General features: G+C 39.2%; 2 protein-coding genes across 2 annotated transcripts; both read right to left on the bottom strand.

The window, feature by feature from the left end:
* Positions 1-2,226: 2,226 nt before the first annotated feature.
* On the bottom strand, positions 2,227-16,975 carry LOC110020419 (probable calcium-binding protein CML49; the record flags this gene model as incomplete). Its single annotated transcript, XM_020718516.1, has 5 exons — positions 2,227-2,625; positions 2,987-3,005; positions 3,107-3,282; positions 3,389-3,435; positions 16,708-16,975. Coding segments are annotated over 5 exons (615 nt in total), but the record flags the coding sequence as incomplete, so codon positions are not given.
* A 2-nt stretch (positions 16,976-16,977) lies between these two features.
* LOC110020412 (TM2 domain-containing protein DDB_G0277895-like) lies at positions 16,978-17,353 on the bottom strand (the record flags this gene model as incomplete). Its single annotated transcript, XM_020718505.1, has 1 exon — positions 16,978-17,353. A coding segment is annotated over exon 1 (288 nt), but the record flags the coding sequence as incomplete, so codon positions are not given.
* Positions 17,354-18,424: the final 1,071 nt, after the last annotated feature.

Here is an 18,424-nt window from a genome sequence, read left to right as displayed (position 1 = left end):
TAATTCTCCATCAGCCTGATATATCTTCCCAAAGTTACCTGCAACATAGTTCTGCATTAACTCCCAATGTGAATATGTATGGAAGGAAGCCCGTAAAGCTAATATCCAGTCATCAATAGAACTTTGAACTGCAGTAACAGTGCCTTCTGCACTTCAGTTACAACATTAGCACTTGAGTTTTTTGTTTTCTTGAGATTTTTACAGTTCTTCTTTATGTGTTCAGCTTTTCCACAATTTCAGCAGGTTGCTTGTTGACCAGATTTTGACTTGCTCTTATCTCTGTGTTTTGATTTTGATCTTTCTCTGTCTGAGTTTCTGTCATGTGATCTCCCTCTAGAATAAACATTTAGAGCTGAGCTCGAACCCGAGGTCTCGCCAAAACCTTTTCTGCGCACATTCTCAGCCAAAATCAAATCACGAATATCATCATATTTCAACTTAGATCTCTCTATAAAATTACTAACCGACATCTTCATGGCTTCCAAATTATTTGGCAAAAAAACCAACAATAGCAGTGCATGTATCTTATCACCAAATTCAATTTCCACAGACAATAATTGAGTTGTAATAGTATTAAATAATTCATATGTTGTGCAACAGCTGTACCATCCGTCATCTTCAAATTGAATAACTTTTTCATCATATGAACCTTGTTATTTGCTGATGTTTTTTCATACATACCTGACAAAGTTGACATGAGATCTGCAGTCATTCTCTGCTTAATGACGTTGTATGTCACAGATCTCGACATAGTTAATCGAATAACTCTCAGAACTTGTCGATCCAACAAATTTCATTCAGTCTCGTCCATTTTTTCTGATTGTTTTCCCAGTAGCGGAAGATGAATTTTTTTTTCCATAGAGGTAGCCCTCTATTTGCATCATCAAATAATCAAAATCCGTGTCATCAAATTTCTCGATCCCGAATACCTTTACTTCGTCTCCGGTCATCGCTTTCCTTAGACCTAAATCTTGGCTTTGATACTAATTATTGTGAAAAACGACGATAATAAAATGAAAAATTGGAACGAAAAAATTCACAAATAGAAAAGAACACACATATTTACGTGGTACGGCAAATTGACTACGTCCACGGAGTTACAAAGAATTTTATTATTTTGCACATTACACCGTTGATCATATCAACTTACAAGAAACTCTCTTTCTATCTCACACTCTCTCCTCTCCTTCTCTCTCACAAACCACTGGCCACGACGGGAAGAAGAAAAACCGAGCAGCCTTACAGTATTATTCTTCCCGTAAGCACAAAACCACTGGCCACGACGGGAAGAAGAAAAACCGTGGAGCAGCCTTACAGTATTATTCTTCCCGTAAGCACATAGCAGAAGCAAAAAGAGGGATCCGTATGAAAATATACAATTCCTTCCTGCTCTGTTCAAGTGGCCCAATTTAAGGCCCATTAAGGCAAACTTTTAATTGCCAAATATCACTTCGAATGATTGGCGAACGGGCTAATGAGGAAACAGCATTAATTCGTGAATCCAAATCAGTCGGCGGGAGAGCCGGGAGACAACTAAGGAAACCCGAAATTAAAACTTAGTTTTTTTTTCGGAAACAAGAGGAAGGCGGGATTCTCTAAATGAGAAACTTATAATAGAAGCGAAGTGGCCCGGCTCCAATGGATGTCTTATACTAAGCATTTAAAAAGCTCAACCAGCCATTATACGAGACTTAGGGAGGCTCAAGAAGACACTATGGAGCAAGCAATTTAAGCCTCACGCCCCATCACACTTGTTTTTACATAACATTATATCATTACAAAATCTCACTGTTATATAAAAGGACGTTCATGAAGAAAATACCTTATCAAAAACTTGGTTCACCCATAACACCAAAATTAGCTAACCCCACTGTCCCATAACTTTTGAACCACTGGACCACTCAGGAATCAGGATCAGTCAAATACCTTTTTTAGCTCTTGGATCCACCCAAGGTGTCTGTTATGGCTAAACCAAGCCATTAGTTGGTTCACAGAGGGAACTTCATGCAACTATCTAAAATCCAAGTTAACTAAATGAGAAGCTTTACCATATCACCAACAAGTGTCCCCAAGCAACTATTCCCTCACAAACACTTCAAACTAAATAATAACTCGATGTTAATCAGACACCTAAGTCAAATTTTGTTATATAATTGGGGAATGGAAGCAGATAAAAGTTCAAATAAGCACAAAAAATTACACAAATACCAAGTGACAATGTGCACTATATATAATCTAAATTAATTTCTCAATATATTCATGAACACTGTTGATGAAATAACTTAGGATATGCACAGCTCCACTATAAAACATTTACAGGAAGCGCAATCACCATTGCTCCTCAAATTCACTACAGCAAAATCAAATCACATAAACCTCTCAAATTACAATTACAAACTATATGTTACAATAACGAAGAGTCAAGATGCAGCAACAAATACTCACTACAAGACTGACAAGCCTACAAGAATTTCAAAGAGCTTAAGAGAACGAAAGCAACAGTTCTATGTATCAATACCATCAGGCAATGAGGAATTGAAGCACAGTAAGCATGAACGATTCGTAAGTGAAAGTTGCAGAACCGAGGTACATTGTGTCCTTTTCCTTGAATTTCTCTGTTAAACCCTGAAACAATCCAACATGCTGACTTTCAAACACTGGTCTCCATGAACAATAAACAAAATAAAAGGGGCATTTACATACATACCACACAATTCTAATGTATTTACATATCTAACACCTATACATTCATGTTCACATCCATAACACTCAAATCATTAACATCACATCAAAAATATCGCCATCACTATTTTAAAAGTGAAATACACCTCATGCATAGGTTTAAGATACAAATGCGTTATAAGTGTAAATATCGAACATTTGGGGTTAGATATATAAATTCATAAGAATTGTATGGTATGTATGTAAATTTTCCATAATAAAAACAAATTTAAAATAGAAGGAAAAAAAACAAAAAATGCATTACCTTTACAGTGAGGCAGCATCTGCAGTTCAATAAGAGCATGTCAAAAACATAGATTAGCAAATATGTCCATATAGATGAATGATATACAGAAGTTGTGGAAGAAGAGAAAAAGGACCTTACTCGATGAAATTGTCGTATTCAATCGCTTTGCTTTTGCCGCCACTTCTGTCATACTTCGACAGTAGCAGGTCCAACACAGGAGGGGAAACTGCATAACCCAAGCTGAGAAGGGCTTCTCGGAGCTCTGACTCTTCGATCTTGCCACTGCGATCACGATCAAACCTCTCGAATATAACCTGCAATAATAACCATTTTCATTGAGTTGGAACAATAGACAATGCTCACGTTACCTAAGAAAAAAGAATCGTGTAAGAACTTGTCTGGCGAGTTTTATATGATTACCCTCCAGCTCTGAAGGCAGTAAAATAATGAGATGAATTCCTTTGGACCTGAAACCAAAAAAAAAAAAAAGCATGAGGGATTCAAGACTAATAAATTTCACGCATTTCTAACATTTTGACCACTCTTATGAAACAGAATTAGACTAAGATTTAAAATAAAAAAGGTGCCGCATACACCATGCAATTTAAATTTAGGACTATATAATAACTAGGTTGTTATACACACACGCATAAGAAAGTAATATAGTAGTGTTGTTGAACTATGCAAACCATACTCAAGGACCGCATTAGAGGCTATAGAGATAGCACATCATAGTTCAACAAAACTTGCATAAAAGAACATCAAGATTAAGTGTCCGTTTGGGGCAGATTATTTGTCAAGACGTGGCTTCGAAACGTTGGGTCTGTCATTTGGAAAGTGCGGCACAACTACTTCTTGGGATTAATCGAGAGGAAACGCGGCAGTGGGTTCGACCCCGCAGCCCGCGTTCCTTCGTTATGTTGTGACGGAGGTACCCTTACGTTACCCAATGCCACTTTCTCTCTCTCGAGTCTTACCCTAACATCCCTCTCTCTCGCGCTCCTCACGGGGCAACCTCTCTCGTGATTCTTGCCCCAAATCCCCCCTCTTTTGCGTGATTCTTACAAATACGGTGTTGCCTCTTTCTCTGTTTCAGTATTCTCTAGCTTAGCATAAATCTTGTGGTTTTCTATTTTGCAAATGCTTGTGTGCCCGAGACTTTCATGGGTTCTCCGTGCTCTTATCCTTCAATGGTTTTCAGTTGATGTTGGATTTTGGAATTTTTAGTCGTGCAATACTTGGAAATAGGTGATGGTTTTCGGTTGATGTTAGATTTTGTTTTTTTTATTTGCTCTTTTATGTTCTTGATGTTGGTCAAAAATATATGGTGGTGCTGATTGCACGTGTAATGGCTTCGAAACAGGGGGTGTTTTTCGGTTGATGTTGGATTATGATTTTCTGTTTGCTCTATTATATTCTTGTTGTGGGCCGAATATATGTGGCGGTGTTGATTGCACGTGTAGTGACTTGAAAATATAAATGATTACTTGGAACATATATGAGTCATATGTTGGTGATGGCAATGATGTTGATTTATTGGTGCGTTGCATTGTTTGTTTGTGGAGGTGGTGGTTGTTGTGTGTGGAGGTGTTAGCGTATGGATGAGTTTGTGTTAGTGGTGTTGTGAATGTGTTAGTGCGAACAATTCTTAAAAATAATATTATCATATTATTAATTGTTATTTTAAGTCTTTTTTTTATTTTGGTAATTATGCTACTCATTGTTTAGTGAGATGTTTATTTTTATTTTGTAATATTTTGCACTAAATACTTGCTTTCAAGCATGAAATATGTCGGTATGACAGTTCTGTTGTAAACATCATTACAGTACACGGGCAAAATGGTCATTTGCCTAGAAATTGCTGCAGCACAACTATTTTGAAACTGCAAAAAACAAATAGACAGTCAGCTTATCTGCAACAGTTTCCTGCAACAGCTGTTGCGCAGTTGCTTATTAATAAACTGCAACTGCCTCAAACAGACCATAAGTAGTGAGCTTATATAAGCTTCGTATTCAAGATCAGTGTTAAGGCAAACGTAAGATTTTCAATAGCTATGAGGGAGCACAAAAATGTAAGAGGAGAGACAAAAGCAGCTATTTCAGCGCAGTCAAATTTTTATTCCTATTAAGAGGTCATTATGAAGCTCAAAACACCCATCAAAGTGGGTCTTGACTTTATATAGCCATCTATGATGAACAAAAACTTCCCTCAAATAAATCAACCAACTCTCAAATTTCAGTATAACATGGAAATCAAGTTCTATTTGTATAGTTTGTTACTAATGGGGATCAGAACAAGCTTCACGATTAGTACTAGGCTTATAAAAAATGGAGAATTAAACACGATAAATTTATTAAAAATATGGAGAATTACATTTTGTAGAACTTGTAAATTGTCAAATAGTTGGAATTTCAGGAATTAAATGAGGTGTTTCTATAGAAGGTCTGACTATATCAGCAAAGATAAATATCACCCGAATTAGGTGGCTTTGTTGCATCAAACGTGTCAATATAAAATGATTTCGTGAACTCAGGTGTAGATAGATGAACTTGAAATGGTGAAGCAATTGTGTTATTTCCTCCCAAAATGATATAATGAGAGATTCAAAGTTGCTCAATATAAGATCCCAACAATGACAACGTACCCTAAGAAACAAGAGAAATGAGAGCGATTTTAGAGTTTATTGTATCAGCTTGACAAGAACAAATTAAGCACAACCAAAAACTCATCAGATAGAGTAATTAGGAACCTTTTCTTAAAGACACTGATAAGGAGATTTAAGGGCAATAATAGCAAAGAATTGACATCCATTTTGTTGCATCATTGCATTTAACACAACCGTCCACCTAGTCTAGCGCTGAGCAATGCCCTACACCACAATAATTGACCATCCTCAAAGCATGGTTGGGTCAAGCTCCAATTGATCATATATAGTTTGACTCGAGCAATCAAGCTTGATATTCACTTCCCTCTATCAATCCCAACTTCTTCCTCTCACCCGACCTCCCAAATATAAAACATGATTTGAGCTCAATGAATCCTAGTCTCTAAAGCGAACAAGCCAACAACATCAAGCCCAATGAAAGCTCATTGGTCTTTTAAACTCTAGTGGATGCTCCTTGATTGAGCTGGAGACTCCATTCTTGTTGGATCAAGTATACCCTCTTAAATCCTAGGCTAGCTCAATGGATTGATTGACCCATCGCAATCCTCACAATTTTTGAGTTCTTTCCACCATTGCATTGCCCTTCTCTTCGTAATGGATTTCAATATATTGCTTGTGAGAAGTCAAGTTCCTGAAGTTGATTTTAATGCTACTTAGCATTTTGATTAAATTTATACAATGAAAATTTTCCCTGTGCTCATTGATAATATTTAGTCCTGAAAATCACATACTATTAATGAAGATTAAAAACATGCAATTGCAAACAAATATTTAGATGGACATATGCAAGCTGAAAGAGAGAGAAAAGCAGGGTTTTGCTTGGTTTATGAAAGTTCACTCCAATGAAAAATGAAAATATAAAAGCCTAGACATTACATAAAATATAAGCCAATTTTAATTTATATACATAAATGTAAACATACAAATATATATATATATATAAACATAAAGTCTGCCCCTGATTCTTGCCTCCTTGATTATTTTCTATTTGAATTATTTTTTGATTTAAGAGAGTACTAGTGAAAATTATGCATGTGAATTAGATCATTTACATAGCTTTCTGACTAAAAATATATAAATGTAAGTGAAAATATAGAGGTGCAAAAGGTATTACGCATGTATATCCTTTGACCAATCACAATTTATTTAAGCTTAGCACAAAATTGTACCTAGCAACCAACAACGTCATCAAAGGGCATTGCATTTTTTAGCACATACAGAGAATACTATTTCGAACCTATTGTACATAATTATAAGTCATTATAACACGGCCAGCCAAATATGATAATATAACACACATGGCAGAATAACAAAACCTACTTATACCAACATCAAGGTTGTGCCTATCAGAACATATAATACGTGCAAAAGCTAGTGTGGTTAAAAATATCAACGCATATGAATGGCAAAGTCGTCTTATGTTAAATTATTGGATTTTAAGAAAGTATCTTTGAAAATATATTTTCTTTGCAGTATATGAAAGTACATTTTAATATTTATTTGAATATCTATCTATCTATCTATCTATGTAGATATATATATATATATAAGAGAGAGAGAGATAAAAAGGAGTGGCATGCTATATGCTATTTAGATCTCTATCCAATTATATAAGTTCTAATTATGATAGATTAATTTTCATCATTAGATTAAAAGGAAAGATTTACATAAATACCACACAAATTTTATGTATTTACATATGTAACACCTAAAATTTAATTTTTACAGTTAGACCACTTCATCTATAAATGTGTATTCACTTTTTAAAACAGTCTAAAAAATGCACTAGTCATAAAATGGCCAAACTGTCGTGCATTAGTCAAGCCTAAATATTAAGGACATAGAATTTTGTCATACATGTCCTATGAGATAGACTAGGTCCATTAATACTTAATGGACGTTCTAATTTTCTGAACTCAAGTATGTGACAGTCTAACAAGTTTAGGCAGTTTAAAGGGAATCTTAATTCATAAAAAATAGTAAGACTAGGTTGGTAGTTTCACTCTACCAGTCAAATTATCATTTTCCTCTCGTTCTATGAACCTCTCACGTTTTTAGAAGAGTAAGCCCTATATTCCTTCTCGATCTACTGGATAGAGTCTAGAAATTTTGTCTTCTTCTTAGCTCTGGGTTTACAAGATTTCTTTAGATTATATTATTCAGAATTGTTGACAAAAAATCTCTGATCGGATTATGTCAACTACCATCATGTCTACATAGGTCTAGAGTATGATGACCCGAGATCACAAATACATGAAATCCCAATTAAGTTCTACCTAACTGTTCCAAAATTCCTAACCGTACCCCTTTAAGCTCATTCATTTTTTTATTATCTTTAGGGGCATAAATCCTTTGAAATTATAGACTAAAATTGGAATAGAAGAACCATCTCGTTGTTGAGTATTCTCAAACGTTTTGGAGATGTAATTGACCTTAGGAATAATGTTCCTTTGGGAGATTCAGACCCTGAAATATGAAAGTATCAAAATATAGATTCTCTAGTTAAAATATGAAAACTTTTATGAGACTTGTCATGGGTTTTGATAAGTTTAGTGGGTCTTACACATCAAATCTCTTTTCCTATCTCTTCATATAAAAATATCCTAAATAAAACCATTTTTATATTTTTCAAAATTAAAATAAAATTTAAAAAAAAATTCCCTTGACCTCGTGCTCTGAGGTGAAGAGGAGTCACATCTCTAGAGTTGTTGGTAAAATGAAGGTGGAAGGGTAAATTCAATTGAGGTTGGTGTAGATAGTGGGAGAAGATGGCATTACGTAAATACTGTTAACGTAGACGCAACATTGTGATTTGGTCTGAAAATTTTAAAAAAGGTTGGGAAAAGATGAACATTGGATCATGATTAAGAAGAAATTAATCAAAATATGGCTCTAATACCATCATGGAAAGAGAGAACTAGGAAAAAAATTTGATCGCTGTTGAAATGTATAATGCACAATATATGTCTGCTTATGCGTGTATGTGATAGAGAGACAGAGAGAGAGAGAGAGAATTGTTGACATCAATTTTTTATGTCACGAGTGTAGGGTGTTCACCTGCATGACTCAGGATAGCTTAAGGTCTGTCCGCAGCCATCCGGTAGTTTAGACACCCACCCAGGACCTTTCGGCACGTGTTGAGTTAGTCAGGGTCATTCTGCTATCATTTTGCTAGGCTTTGGTTTTTGCTTATGCGAAAGCCGGTCGACATTTGACACGTCGGACCATTTCGATCGGGTTGACGGATATTAATCGTGGCGCAGCGTGTGAAATTAACTCAAATTGATGCGATCATTAGCGAAGTTGTCTATATGATCCCGGACGGCGAAACGGACCACACGAGTGAGTCCGGAACGTCGATTTCACTTAAAAAGGACGTCTATTTCGCCATGTCTTCGCGGGGGGCTAAAAATGTACAAATTATCATTTTTGGTCTGATTGTTGAAAAAATGGTCTGAATGACCCCGGATGGCAAAACGGACTGTGGTCGGTTTTAGCCAGGAAGGACATCCACTTCGCTGCGAGGACGTGCACGAGCTAGAATTGCAATAACGATAATAATAATATTATTATTATCATATATTATTATTATTATTATTATATATTATCTTTTATTTTTTAAAACCTACACCATTTTCTCAGCCTCATATTTTTTAAAACCTACACCATTTTCTCAGCCTCTCTCCCCAGATCCATCGCGAAGCCTGCAACCGCCACAGCCCCGCACCCCCCTAGCTCGCGCTCACCTCTCGCCTCGCCGGATCTCCTTCGCCGGTGAAGCCCGCCGCCGGACCTTCCTCATTCGTCGAAGCCTCTTCCAGCCGCTGTTCGGGAGACTCGAGCGTCCTCCTCTCGGCCAGCCGCATCTGCGGCCTCCCTATCTCGCCGGAGACATCCCACCGACCCCTCCTCGCCGGCGAACGAAGTTGTCGGCGTCCCTGCTCCGAACTGCCAACTTCTCCTCCTCCTTCTTCTTCTTGGTCGGCCACACACCGAGCTCTCTCTCCTTGTCGCTCCTCTCCGCGGCGAAGCTCGACGCCGCCGACCATACATCAAACTTCTCCTCCAGGGACTTCAGCTCCTCCTTCGTCGGCTTCCATTCTCGGTCCGAGCTTCCTCCTTCCCGGTGAAGCCTTCCTTTGGCTCCTCCCCCGTCGGCAAGGCCTCCTCCGCCGATGAAACCCCGACAGCGAGGTTCCTGTTGTCGCCTCCTTCGTGCTCAAGAACATAGGGCAACACACTTCCCTCTCCATTGTCGAGGCGGCGATAGCGTTGCGACGCAAGATTCGCCGTCAACCCTCCTCTTGAAGGTATATTTTAGTTATATTTTTATATGTCGAAATTCATTATTTTCAAATACTTTGCATACATCACTAACTACCTGCCCTCATTGAGTCTTTTTGTTGTCATGTGCATGTTCTACGAGGCACACTAGAGCATGGATCAGACGACGGTGAGCTTGGAGCGAGCAAAGAAAACGCGTCTACAACCTTCACGGTGGGGGGGTTTCCTAACTCCTAACTGGCCCTAGGTTTTAGTGATGTCTAGGCGTGTGGGTTCAATCGCCCACACGGGGTGCGTGCGCCGATGCAGCGACGTACCTACGTGATTGATCGTCGATTTGGCCCTACGGTTTTAGTGATGTCTAGGCGTGTGAGTCACATCTCTAGAGTTGTAAGGTAGGAATCTCATGCGTTGACCGGTTTTGGACGAAGCCGAGTGATCCCTCGTGTTGTGAGTCTTAGGCCTTAACCCCGTCGGGTCGAAATCCCAATTTCCCACGGTTTTGACGCTCCTAATCTCCCTTGGAGGGTCCCTTGGAGGGATTAGTATTAGTTGAGTTCGATCTTAGAGGACGGAAAAAACTTTGTTGCTAGTCCCTCCTATAAAATCTTGGGTGTTCGTAGAGCGGAAAAAACTTTGTAGCTAGTCCACCCTACGAACGGCGGAGAGTCTCCCCTAATAGAAATCGAAGGGAGAAACTTTTCACATTGCCACGCCAAAGCTGGACACGGTGATGCCGCAGATTCAACTGCGTCAGCCCTGGGTACCTATGCGAGGTCGTTAGCACGATCCCGGTTTGTTACCTACATATTGGTTTGCTGCATATTGCACTTTTGTTTGGTGCATGTTGCATTTCACTTCGCCCCGATCGGCCGCCCCGGCCCGGTGAGAATCTCACTTTGCTCCTATCGGTCTGCCCGGCCCGGTGAGCATCTCACTTCGCTCCTAGCGACCGCCCCGACCCAACGAGCATTTCACTTCGCTCCTACCGGCAGCCCTGGCCCGACGAGCATTTCACTTCGCTCTGATCGGTCGCCTCGACCCGATGAGCATCTCACCTTGCTACGACCGGACGCCCCGACCTGGTGAGCATCTCACCTCGCTACGATCAGACGTCCCGACCCGGTGAGCATCTCACTTTGGTTCGACCAGCCACCCTGGTCTGGTCGACCGATCACTTTGGTTCTACCGACCTTCTTCGGGTTGTTGCCTCCACGACACGCCCACCCTTCAAGTCACTGTCGCTACAACACACTCATTTGTTCGGGCTGCTGCCTAAGCGGTATGCCCATCTTTTCCTAAGTCACTGCCCCACGGTACACTCATCACTTCTTTCATATAATTGTCTGCATTTGCATTTGCATGTTTGCATTGATAGCGAGTCAGACTCGTTAGGAGAATGACCCCGTGTCGATCGCGATGCCTTAACGAGCATTGCTTATCGGGTCGATCCCGGTGAGCAATGCGAAAATCATCGAAATTGACATGAGTATAACCGTGCTAATGATCTAATAAATATAACTTGTGTCACCCCTCTTCGTGACACCCTTTAGATCCTTCAAATATTTAGGATAGGGCCGACATGACGACCCCGTCAAAGTATACTATACTCAAACTTACCCCGCACTTAGATACTAGGTTGACGTATTTTTCATTAGATGGTGTGCTAGGCTAGGATTTAGGGTGTTAGGTAGTCTTTTTTATGTTTGTTTATTGTTCTCTGTTGGATTGGTTGCCCTAGCCAAGACCTTTCTTTTGCATTATGCTTGTGGTGTGACTGCATGCTGCATATGTATGGTAGTGTGTTAGAGCGTTTTTCTGCAGGGAGTCATACATATTTATATGCACACGCATAGGTGCCGTTATGGGAGGAGCAAGTAATGATTTATGACTCTTTTTACTTGCAGGTGCTATTAGCTCCCACACTTTTAAGGCATGACTCAGTATTGAGTATCTTCTTTTCCTATGTATTTTTTAGAGTTTAGGAGTCTTGTAGCAAAAATAAGACACGAGCATGGGTTCCGAGGCGTTTGGCGTGGAAACCATGTGGAGGGGACCAGGGGCAGATGCTCGTGCCCCGTATCTTAATTCTGTATTTTATATTGTGTATATAATTATGACCGGACATGTATATGCGGAGTTCGACCATCTTTTTTTTTGTGATATGTTGTCAACCTAGCGACACCGGCCTGTTTATTATTTTAATTTGACTTGTTTTGTTTTTTTGCATCATATTGCATGTCTGCACTTACATGTGTTTTCTTTGTTTCTTTCTGTAGTTTATCTGAGATTTCACGATATAATCTAGGCTCATTAAGGACCCTAAAATTATTCCTAATTTCTCTACATATAAATCCTAAATAAAATATTCTAAATATTAAAATTTAGGATTAAAATATTTAAGACTTTAGAAAATTGATATTTACTTTTCTGCTTATGTTAATAGGACCTCCACAATACTTAAGGACCGCTCTAGATAACTGTATCATATTTGAATGTCCCGAGAAGGAGTCATCGTGCTTCTCCAACCTACTGGCCCAGCATACCTCTTTATAAGTGGTTGTCTAGTGTGCTTTGCTTAGGGTGTTAGAAGGCTGTGTTAGAAGGCTCCCCGACCCAGACGGGGTGAAGTCCTTTTATTTGGAGCGTTTCCAACTTTGTCGTTGAACCTCCACTTTCTTTCCTTTTCTGAGACATCCTCGCTACTTCGGCATGTATAAGTCTCACCTCTTGAAGCTCCATCTTTTAGTCATAGGATAGAATTTCCTTCAATTGACCTTAAAGCTACCGAGGTTCTCGTGGATGATGCAATTCACGGATTGCTAACTGGGGATCTCAGGGCTTGTTGGGTCGACTACCTTCACAACCAGATACACTTAGGATCCTAGTAGCTGTATATTGCGAGTTCGTGGTACCCCCACCCAGTTACTTCTACCTTTTTAGGATCACTCTGTCTTCCTTTTGTTGAGCCCCTTTAAGCCTTATCGTTCCTTGACTTCGTTGATATCATTTTGAAGGTCCGATGCCGATGAGCTGTTGCCCATTTGGGAAACGACAATTTGTGATCTGCCCTTTGGCCCGGACGTGTTTTGATGTGTTGGGATATCCCCGTCAAGATGATTTAGGTTATTTCGTAGACCATGTATGCCGATGAGTCGCTACCCATTTAGGATGTGAGAGATTCATTCTCTGCCCGATGGCTTAGCGCGAGCTTTGAAGCATCGGGACTGTTCCCACACGAAATAACCTTCCTTTGAGTACCTATTTCACCAATTCACGATAATCCAAGCGAAACTCCTTTTATCGAGAGTATTCTTGGGAACCCTCCAAGATGTAATTAACCAAGTGGGATACGTCTCCTTGGGAATGCTTTTGACCCCAGAATAAGCACTTACACCTGACTCTCTAGTTATGGGTAGTCTACATAAGTGTTCTTTTGCGGATATCGGTTTAAGATGCTTTCGCCTGATCTTGTTTGAGCAGACACTCTTGACCTATCCTTGCGAGGTTTAGCACACGTAGATTTTCCACGTTTTGTGTTTTCTCTTGTTTGTCGTATGTCCGTTTTTTCCGGTTTCTCTCTTTTTTAGGTCGTTCATATGACTCGGAAAAGAAATTTATTGGGAAAAGGGAAGTATACGACGATCGACAGGCTGACGACTCATTCTAAAACAAAATAGAGAAAAACAAACGAAAACAAGAATATCATCAATGTTACTAGCATTTGCTGAGGTAAACAAGTCATAAGGTCTCAAGTCCAAGGCCACGCTGCAACCTAATTTAAATCACCGAGGGCAAATATATGTTAAAAAAATGTAAAAAACACCCAAAATGTTCATATTAGTTTGCCCATTTGATAACTGCTCCATATTTTTATTGTTGCAGCTTCCACAATGATGATTATAATGAAATTTTACAAGAATTCATAGCTCCACGCTTTCTCAACATTTTAAATCTCTGATAGTGGAGTTTACCTGAACAACAATGAAAAAAAAAATATCATCGTTGTAACTCAAATAGGAAATTACAACCAAACACACATAAATCTAAAATTGCAACAAACAACAACACACACTTAAACTAAGGTTAAATCTAGAGAGATGGTGGTCAGCTATGTGGGCTGGATGGGGGGAGGGGGCGGCAGGTGGCTGAAATGGTTGTATTGAACGTAGGAGGGAGGTTGTTGCATTAACATGGGGACTTTAGGCAGTTGTAGGTATGGATGGTTGGGATAAGAGGGAAACAACAGGGAACTAAAATTTGGGCGACAACAATAAGAGAGGCATGGATGGAACAACGAAGAAAACCAGATAGAGGCGATTCTAGGATGGCGACAACAAAGGTGGAGGAGGAAGACAGGTGGGATGGTCGAAACAGTAGAAAATATCAGTTGTTGTTCTGGACAACTACATCAAGGGAGGGAGACAAGGAGCGGTGCGGGAAGGATGTGAAAAGGTGGAAAAAGGATAAACACCACCTCGGTAGTGAGATACAGCCAGAGCACCACTTGGACTTTTGCAGCCCTCGAAGAGAAAAGAAAGACGTTGACTGATGTCCCTAATAAAAACACAATAAAAACTAACCCTAAAATAACACAAAAGCAAATATTTAATATTAAGGAAACAAATAGTTGGCGCCTCTACTTGAAAGAGACAGTACTACTTTTTGAAGAGCAAATTGGCCCTCAATGGACCAAAAAGGTCCAAGCACCCTTCACCTCCCGCATTCGTGGACTCCTGCCCTCAGACCAAAGGATCAGTCTCCCGTGTTTGGGAGGAACTTCAAACTCATCTGTCGAAGCTATTGTCTCCTCATAATAAGGAGTTAGGTTTGTCACATTGACGGTAGCACAATTGTCATTATCTTCTGACAAGTTGATTTTGTAGGTGTTGTCATTTAGCTTCTTTAGGATCTTGAAAGGTTTATCAATTATCGGTTTGAGCTTCCCAAAAGATCACTATACAAAAAATATGCTCACGTCTACCCAAGACAATTATGATCACGTACGTCATTCCAAAGCATATTCTAATAGAATAAGTAGACATCCTATTTTTGCACAATCATAGCTGAAACTACACACAAATGAGTTTTCTTGCAAACTAAGTTTCGAGCCATTAAATTTGTAACATCCTTCTCCCATTGCTCGTACTCGATCGAGTGTATCTGATAAACAACTTTATCAGGAGTGAATTCTGGAACGAAATCTAGGACAAATTGGGCAACTCTCAATGGCAATTACTTAGGAGCAGTTTCTTCTTCTCTTAAATGACCTGGATCTCATTGTCAGATGTTCATTCCACAAAATACTTAAAGAGGATTTCAAAGCTACAGTTCACCATGCTCGTCTGGCCATCTGATTGTGAAGGTGTTGTTAAATTGAACTGAATTTTCATACTTATATTACTCAATATAGCCTTCAAAAAGTAGCTCAAAATCTTCTCATCTTGACATATTCAATCTCTCAATAGTGATAACTTAGGAGGTAGATTGTATGCCTTAAAATCCTGCTCTTATACGGAGTTGCCATGTGTTTATTGTCAGTTGCTCGAACTTATGATCCTCTTGAACAACTAATATCAGTAGTGTTGATGCTCCTCTTATTGCCTACAATAAAGACAATTCGTGACACCACATCCACAAACTATGCATGAATGTCTATTACCTCAAATTCACTACCTTCTAGAACAACTGATGTTAATCCTAATGGAGTATCTCTCATATGCTCAGATTGTATCATCAAAGTCTCTTCGTCCTTGTCAGCTGAAAGTTGAGACTCCTCTCTGAAGGTTTCATTATCTCATGTGTCATTGCCCTTTTTTTTCAATTGTTCCCTGCTTGGTGAAAGAGATCGTTTTCTTATTTGGACAATCAGATGTCATATGCCCAAAACTATAACACTTGAATTTACTGGCGGAATAAATTCGAGAGTACTGACAATCTCCACTTTTTCTCCACTCTGTACTGGTTCCTCTTCTAGTTGAGTCAGCTTAGATATTCCGCTGTTTGTACTCTTGATGCTTGATCTTGAGGTTGACCGCCGTCTGTAAGCTGAGGCGGTTAACCCAGGATATTGTAACTAGTAAAGTCTCAAGAATATATCATTCTTGTAATGTGAAGGTAGATATTTGTGTTGCATCCCCCTTTCCATCTTGGATTAGCTAATAATTTTACCCTTCCATTCTCGATATCAAAAAAATTTTAAAGTTCTCCCACTATAGAGATGCACTCTCCTCTAACTTAATGGAGGCTTGTTTCATCATTCTATCTAGTGGAATATCCTTATATTCAAAGACACGTTCTACTGTTTGGAGTAAATCGAAGAATTCTTTTGGATCCCCGAAAGCATCAAATCCGGCAAATCCATCTTTACTTCAAGATCCGAGCTCCTCCTTTGATATTCTATGCCAAATTTTCGGGGTAGTTATTCTTCATCACTAGAATCTGCTTAATGAAAGGGATTGGCTTCATTCTTTTGATCTGTCAAATTTACTAAATCCAGATTTACGTCATAAAAATAATGAAATGCAAGACTAAACAGGCGGAACGCTGGAAAATTAGAGTTAACAGAGCATTGGATTTTTATTTATTTATTTATTTATTTTTGTGTTTGGTTGGATTTAAGTTAAATTCATGATTAAATCCTATAAATAATATGCTACCAAACACCGCCAAAGTTTTAATAATCGAGCCCTGTTCCAATTCTTCCTACAGAAAATTAGCAAAAAAAAAAAGGAAACGGATTCCAACAATTAGCCTTCTAATGCATACAAAACAATAACAAAATCTCACCAATCCTCCGAGCATTCGATGAAGTGAACAGATACATAAGAAGTTGAACTGTTCGAATGCTAAAGCTCTGGTTATACGAAGACAGAGCCCGCTGCAGCTCCTTATCGTCTATGAGTCCGCTCCCATCCTGATCGGCCATCTGAAAGCATGCAACCACGTTCGGATCCGTCCCAGGGGGGAAGACGGACGGCACAAGCGCCGCAAATGGGCTCGCCGCACCATAAGCCGGCGGTTGCTCGTACCCGGCTCCCCCGCCCGCATGCACATTCGAGGTGGTGCGCCGCCGTAGGGCTGAGGTGGTGCGCCGCCGTAGGGCTGAGGTGGTGCGCCGCCGTAGGGCTGAGGTGGTGCGCCGCCGTAGGGCTGAGGTGGTGCGCCGCCGTAGGGCTGAGGTGGTGCGCCGCCGTAGGGCTGAGGTGGTGCGCCGCCGTAGGGCTGAGGTGGTGCGCCGCCGTAGGGCTGAGGTGGCGCGCCGCCGTAGGGCTGGGTTGCAGCGGCATAGGGAGGAGCCGACGGTACGCTGTGGGGGTAGCCAGGGCCAGGAGGATATCCTGCCATTGGAAAAAGAAATTAGAGAGAGAGAGATACGCGGCGGGGGAGAGAGGGATGAGGGGTTGAAAGCGTCGGGTTGCATTTTGGGCGAACATAAGGTGGGGTTTTAAATGGAGCGTGCGAATTTTAAATTCATGTGTCGGTTCTTGTTTCTTAAGATGGGGGTTATATGTCATTTAACTTCCACGAAATTTCGATATGATTTTTTTTTTTAAGTACTATATTATTTATAAATATCATAACAACATCAAATTTATTTATTTTTATTTATAAAATAAGAATTATTTTAAAAAGCTTTTTGCCATTTTGTTACAGACCAATTTATGTTAAGTTTTATAAAGTTCTAAAAATTTAAGCCATCCTTACAAATTTAATTGATATTGAGTATGAATTAGTTGTAAATGATAAGTTCTTATCTTGACAGTAATTAGTGATTTATGATGTGTACTTGAGAGAATGTGTTATGGGATAGGAGGGATAATATTTCATGCTGAGTTATTTTCCGTCAGGGTTAAGAAAATACGAGGGATTAAAAAAAGACAATCTAACAGGTCATAAAAGAAAAAAAATTGAGGGATTCATATCACAACTTCTATAAAAATCTAATTGAAGTTGTTAAAATTTAGAGGAGTCTGCATTTATTATAAATGATACGGTGCATTAATAATAATAAGCATGTGACTCTAAGTTACTAGATGGAAAGTGCAAAAGATGGAGATATTGTTAGATTATTAGGGTTAAGAAAATAAGAGGGATTAAAAGAAGACAATCGAGCAGAACATGAAAGAAAAGATTTGAGAGATTCATATCACAACTTCTAAAAAAATTTAATTTAAGTTGTTAAAGTTTAGAGGAGTCTGCATTTGTTATAAATGATACAGTGCATTAATAATAATAAGCACATGACTCTAAGTTATTAGATGGAAAGTGCAAAAGATGGAGATATTGTTAGATATTATGTTTCTCCTTATTGAGAGAATAAATAATAAGAAGAAGAGTGAGGTTTTACGTTTTAGTGTGTTAACTTCTAGGCTTTGAAATATGTAAATAAGGGGATAAGTGTTTGTACCACCTTAAGAATTGAATCTTAGAAGTCATATCCTTATCATGAGATCAATGAGAGGCATATAAATACATATATATATATATATATATATATATATAT

The sequence above is a fragment of the Phalaenopsis equestris genome, unplaced genomic scaffold, assembly GCF_001263595.1.
Source record: "Phalaenopsis equestris unplaced genomic scaffold, ASM126359v1 Scaffold000002, whole genome shotgun sequence".
Taxonomy (NCBI): Eukaryota; Viridiplantae; Streptophyta; class Magnoliopsida; order Asparagales; family Orchidaceae; genus Phalaenopsis; species Phalaenopsis equestris.
This window is presented reverse-complemented; position numbering and strand designations above follow the sequence as displayed.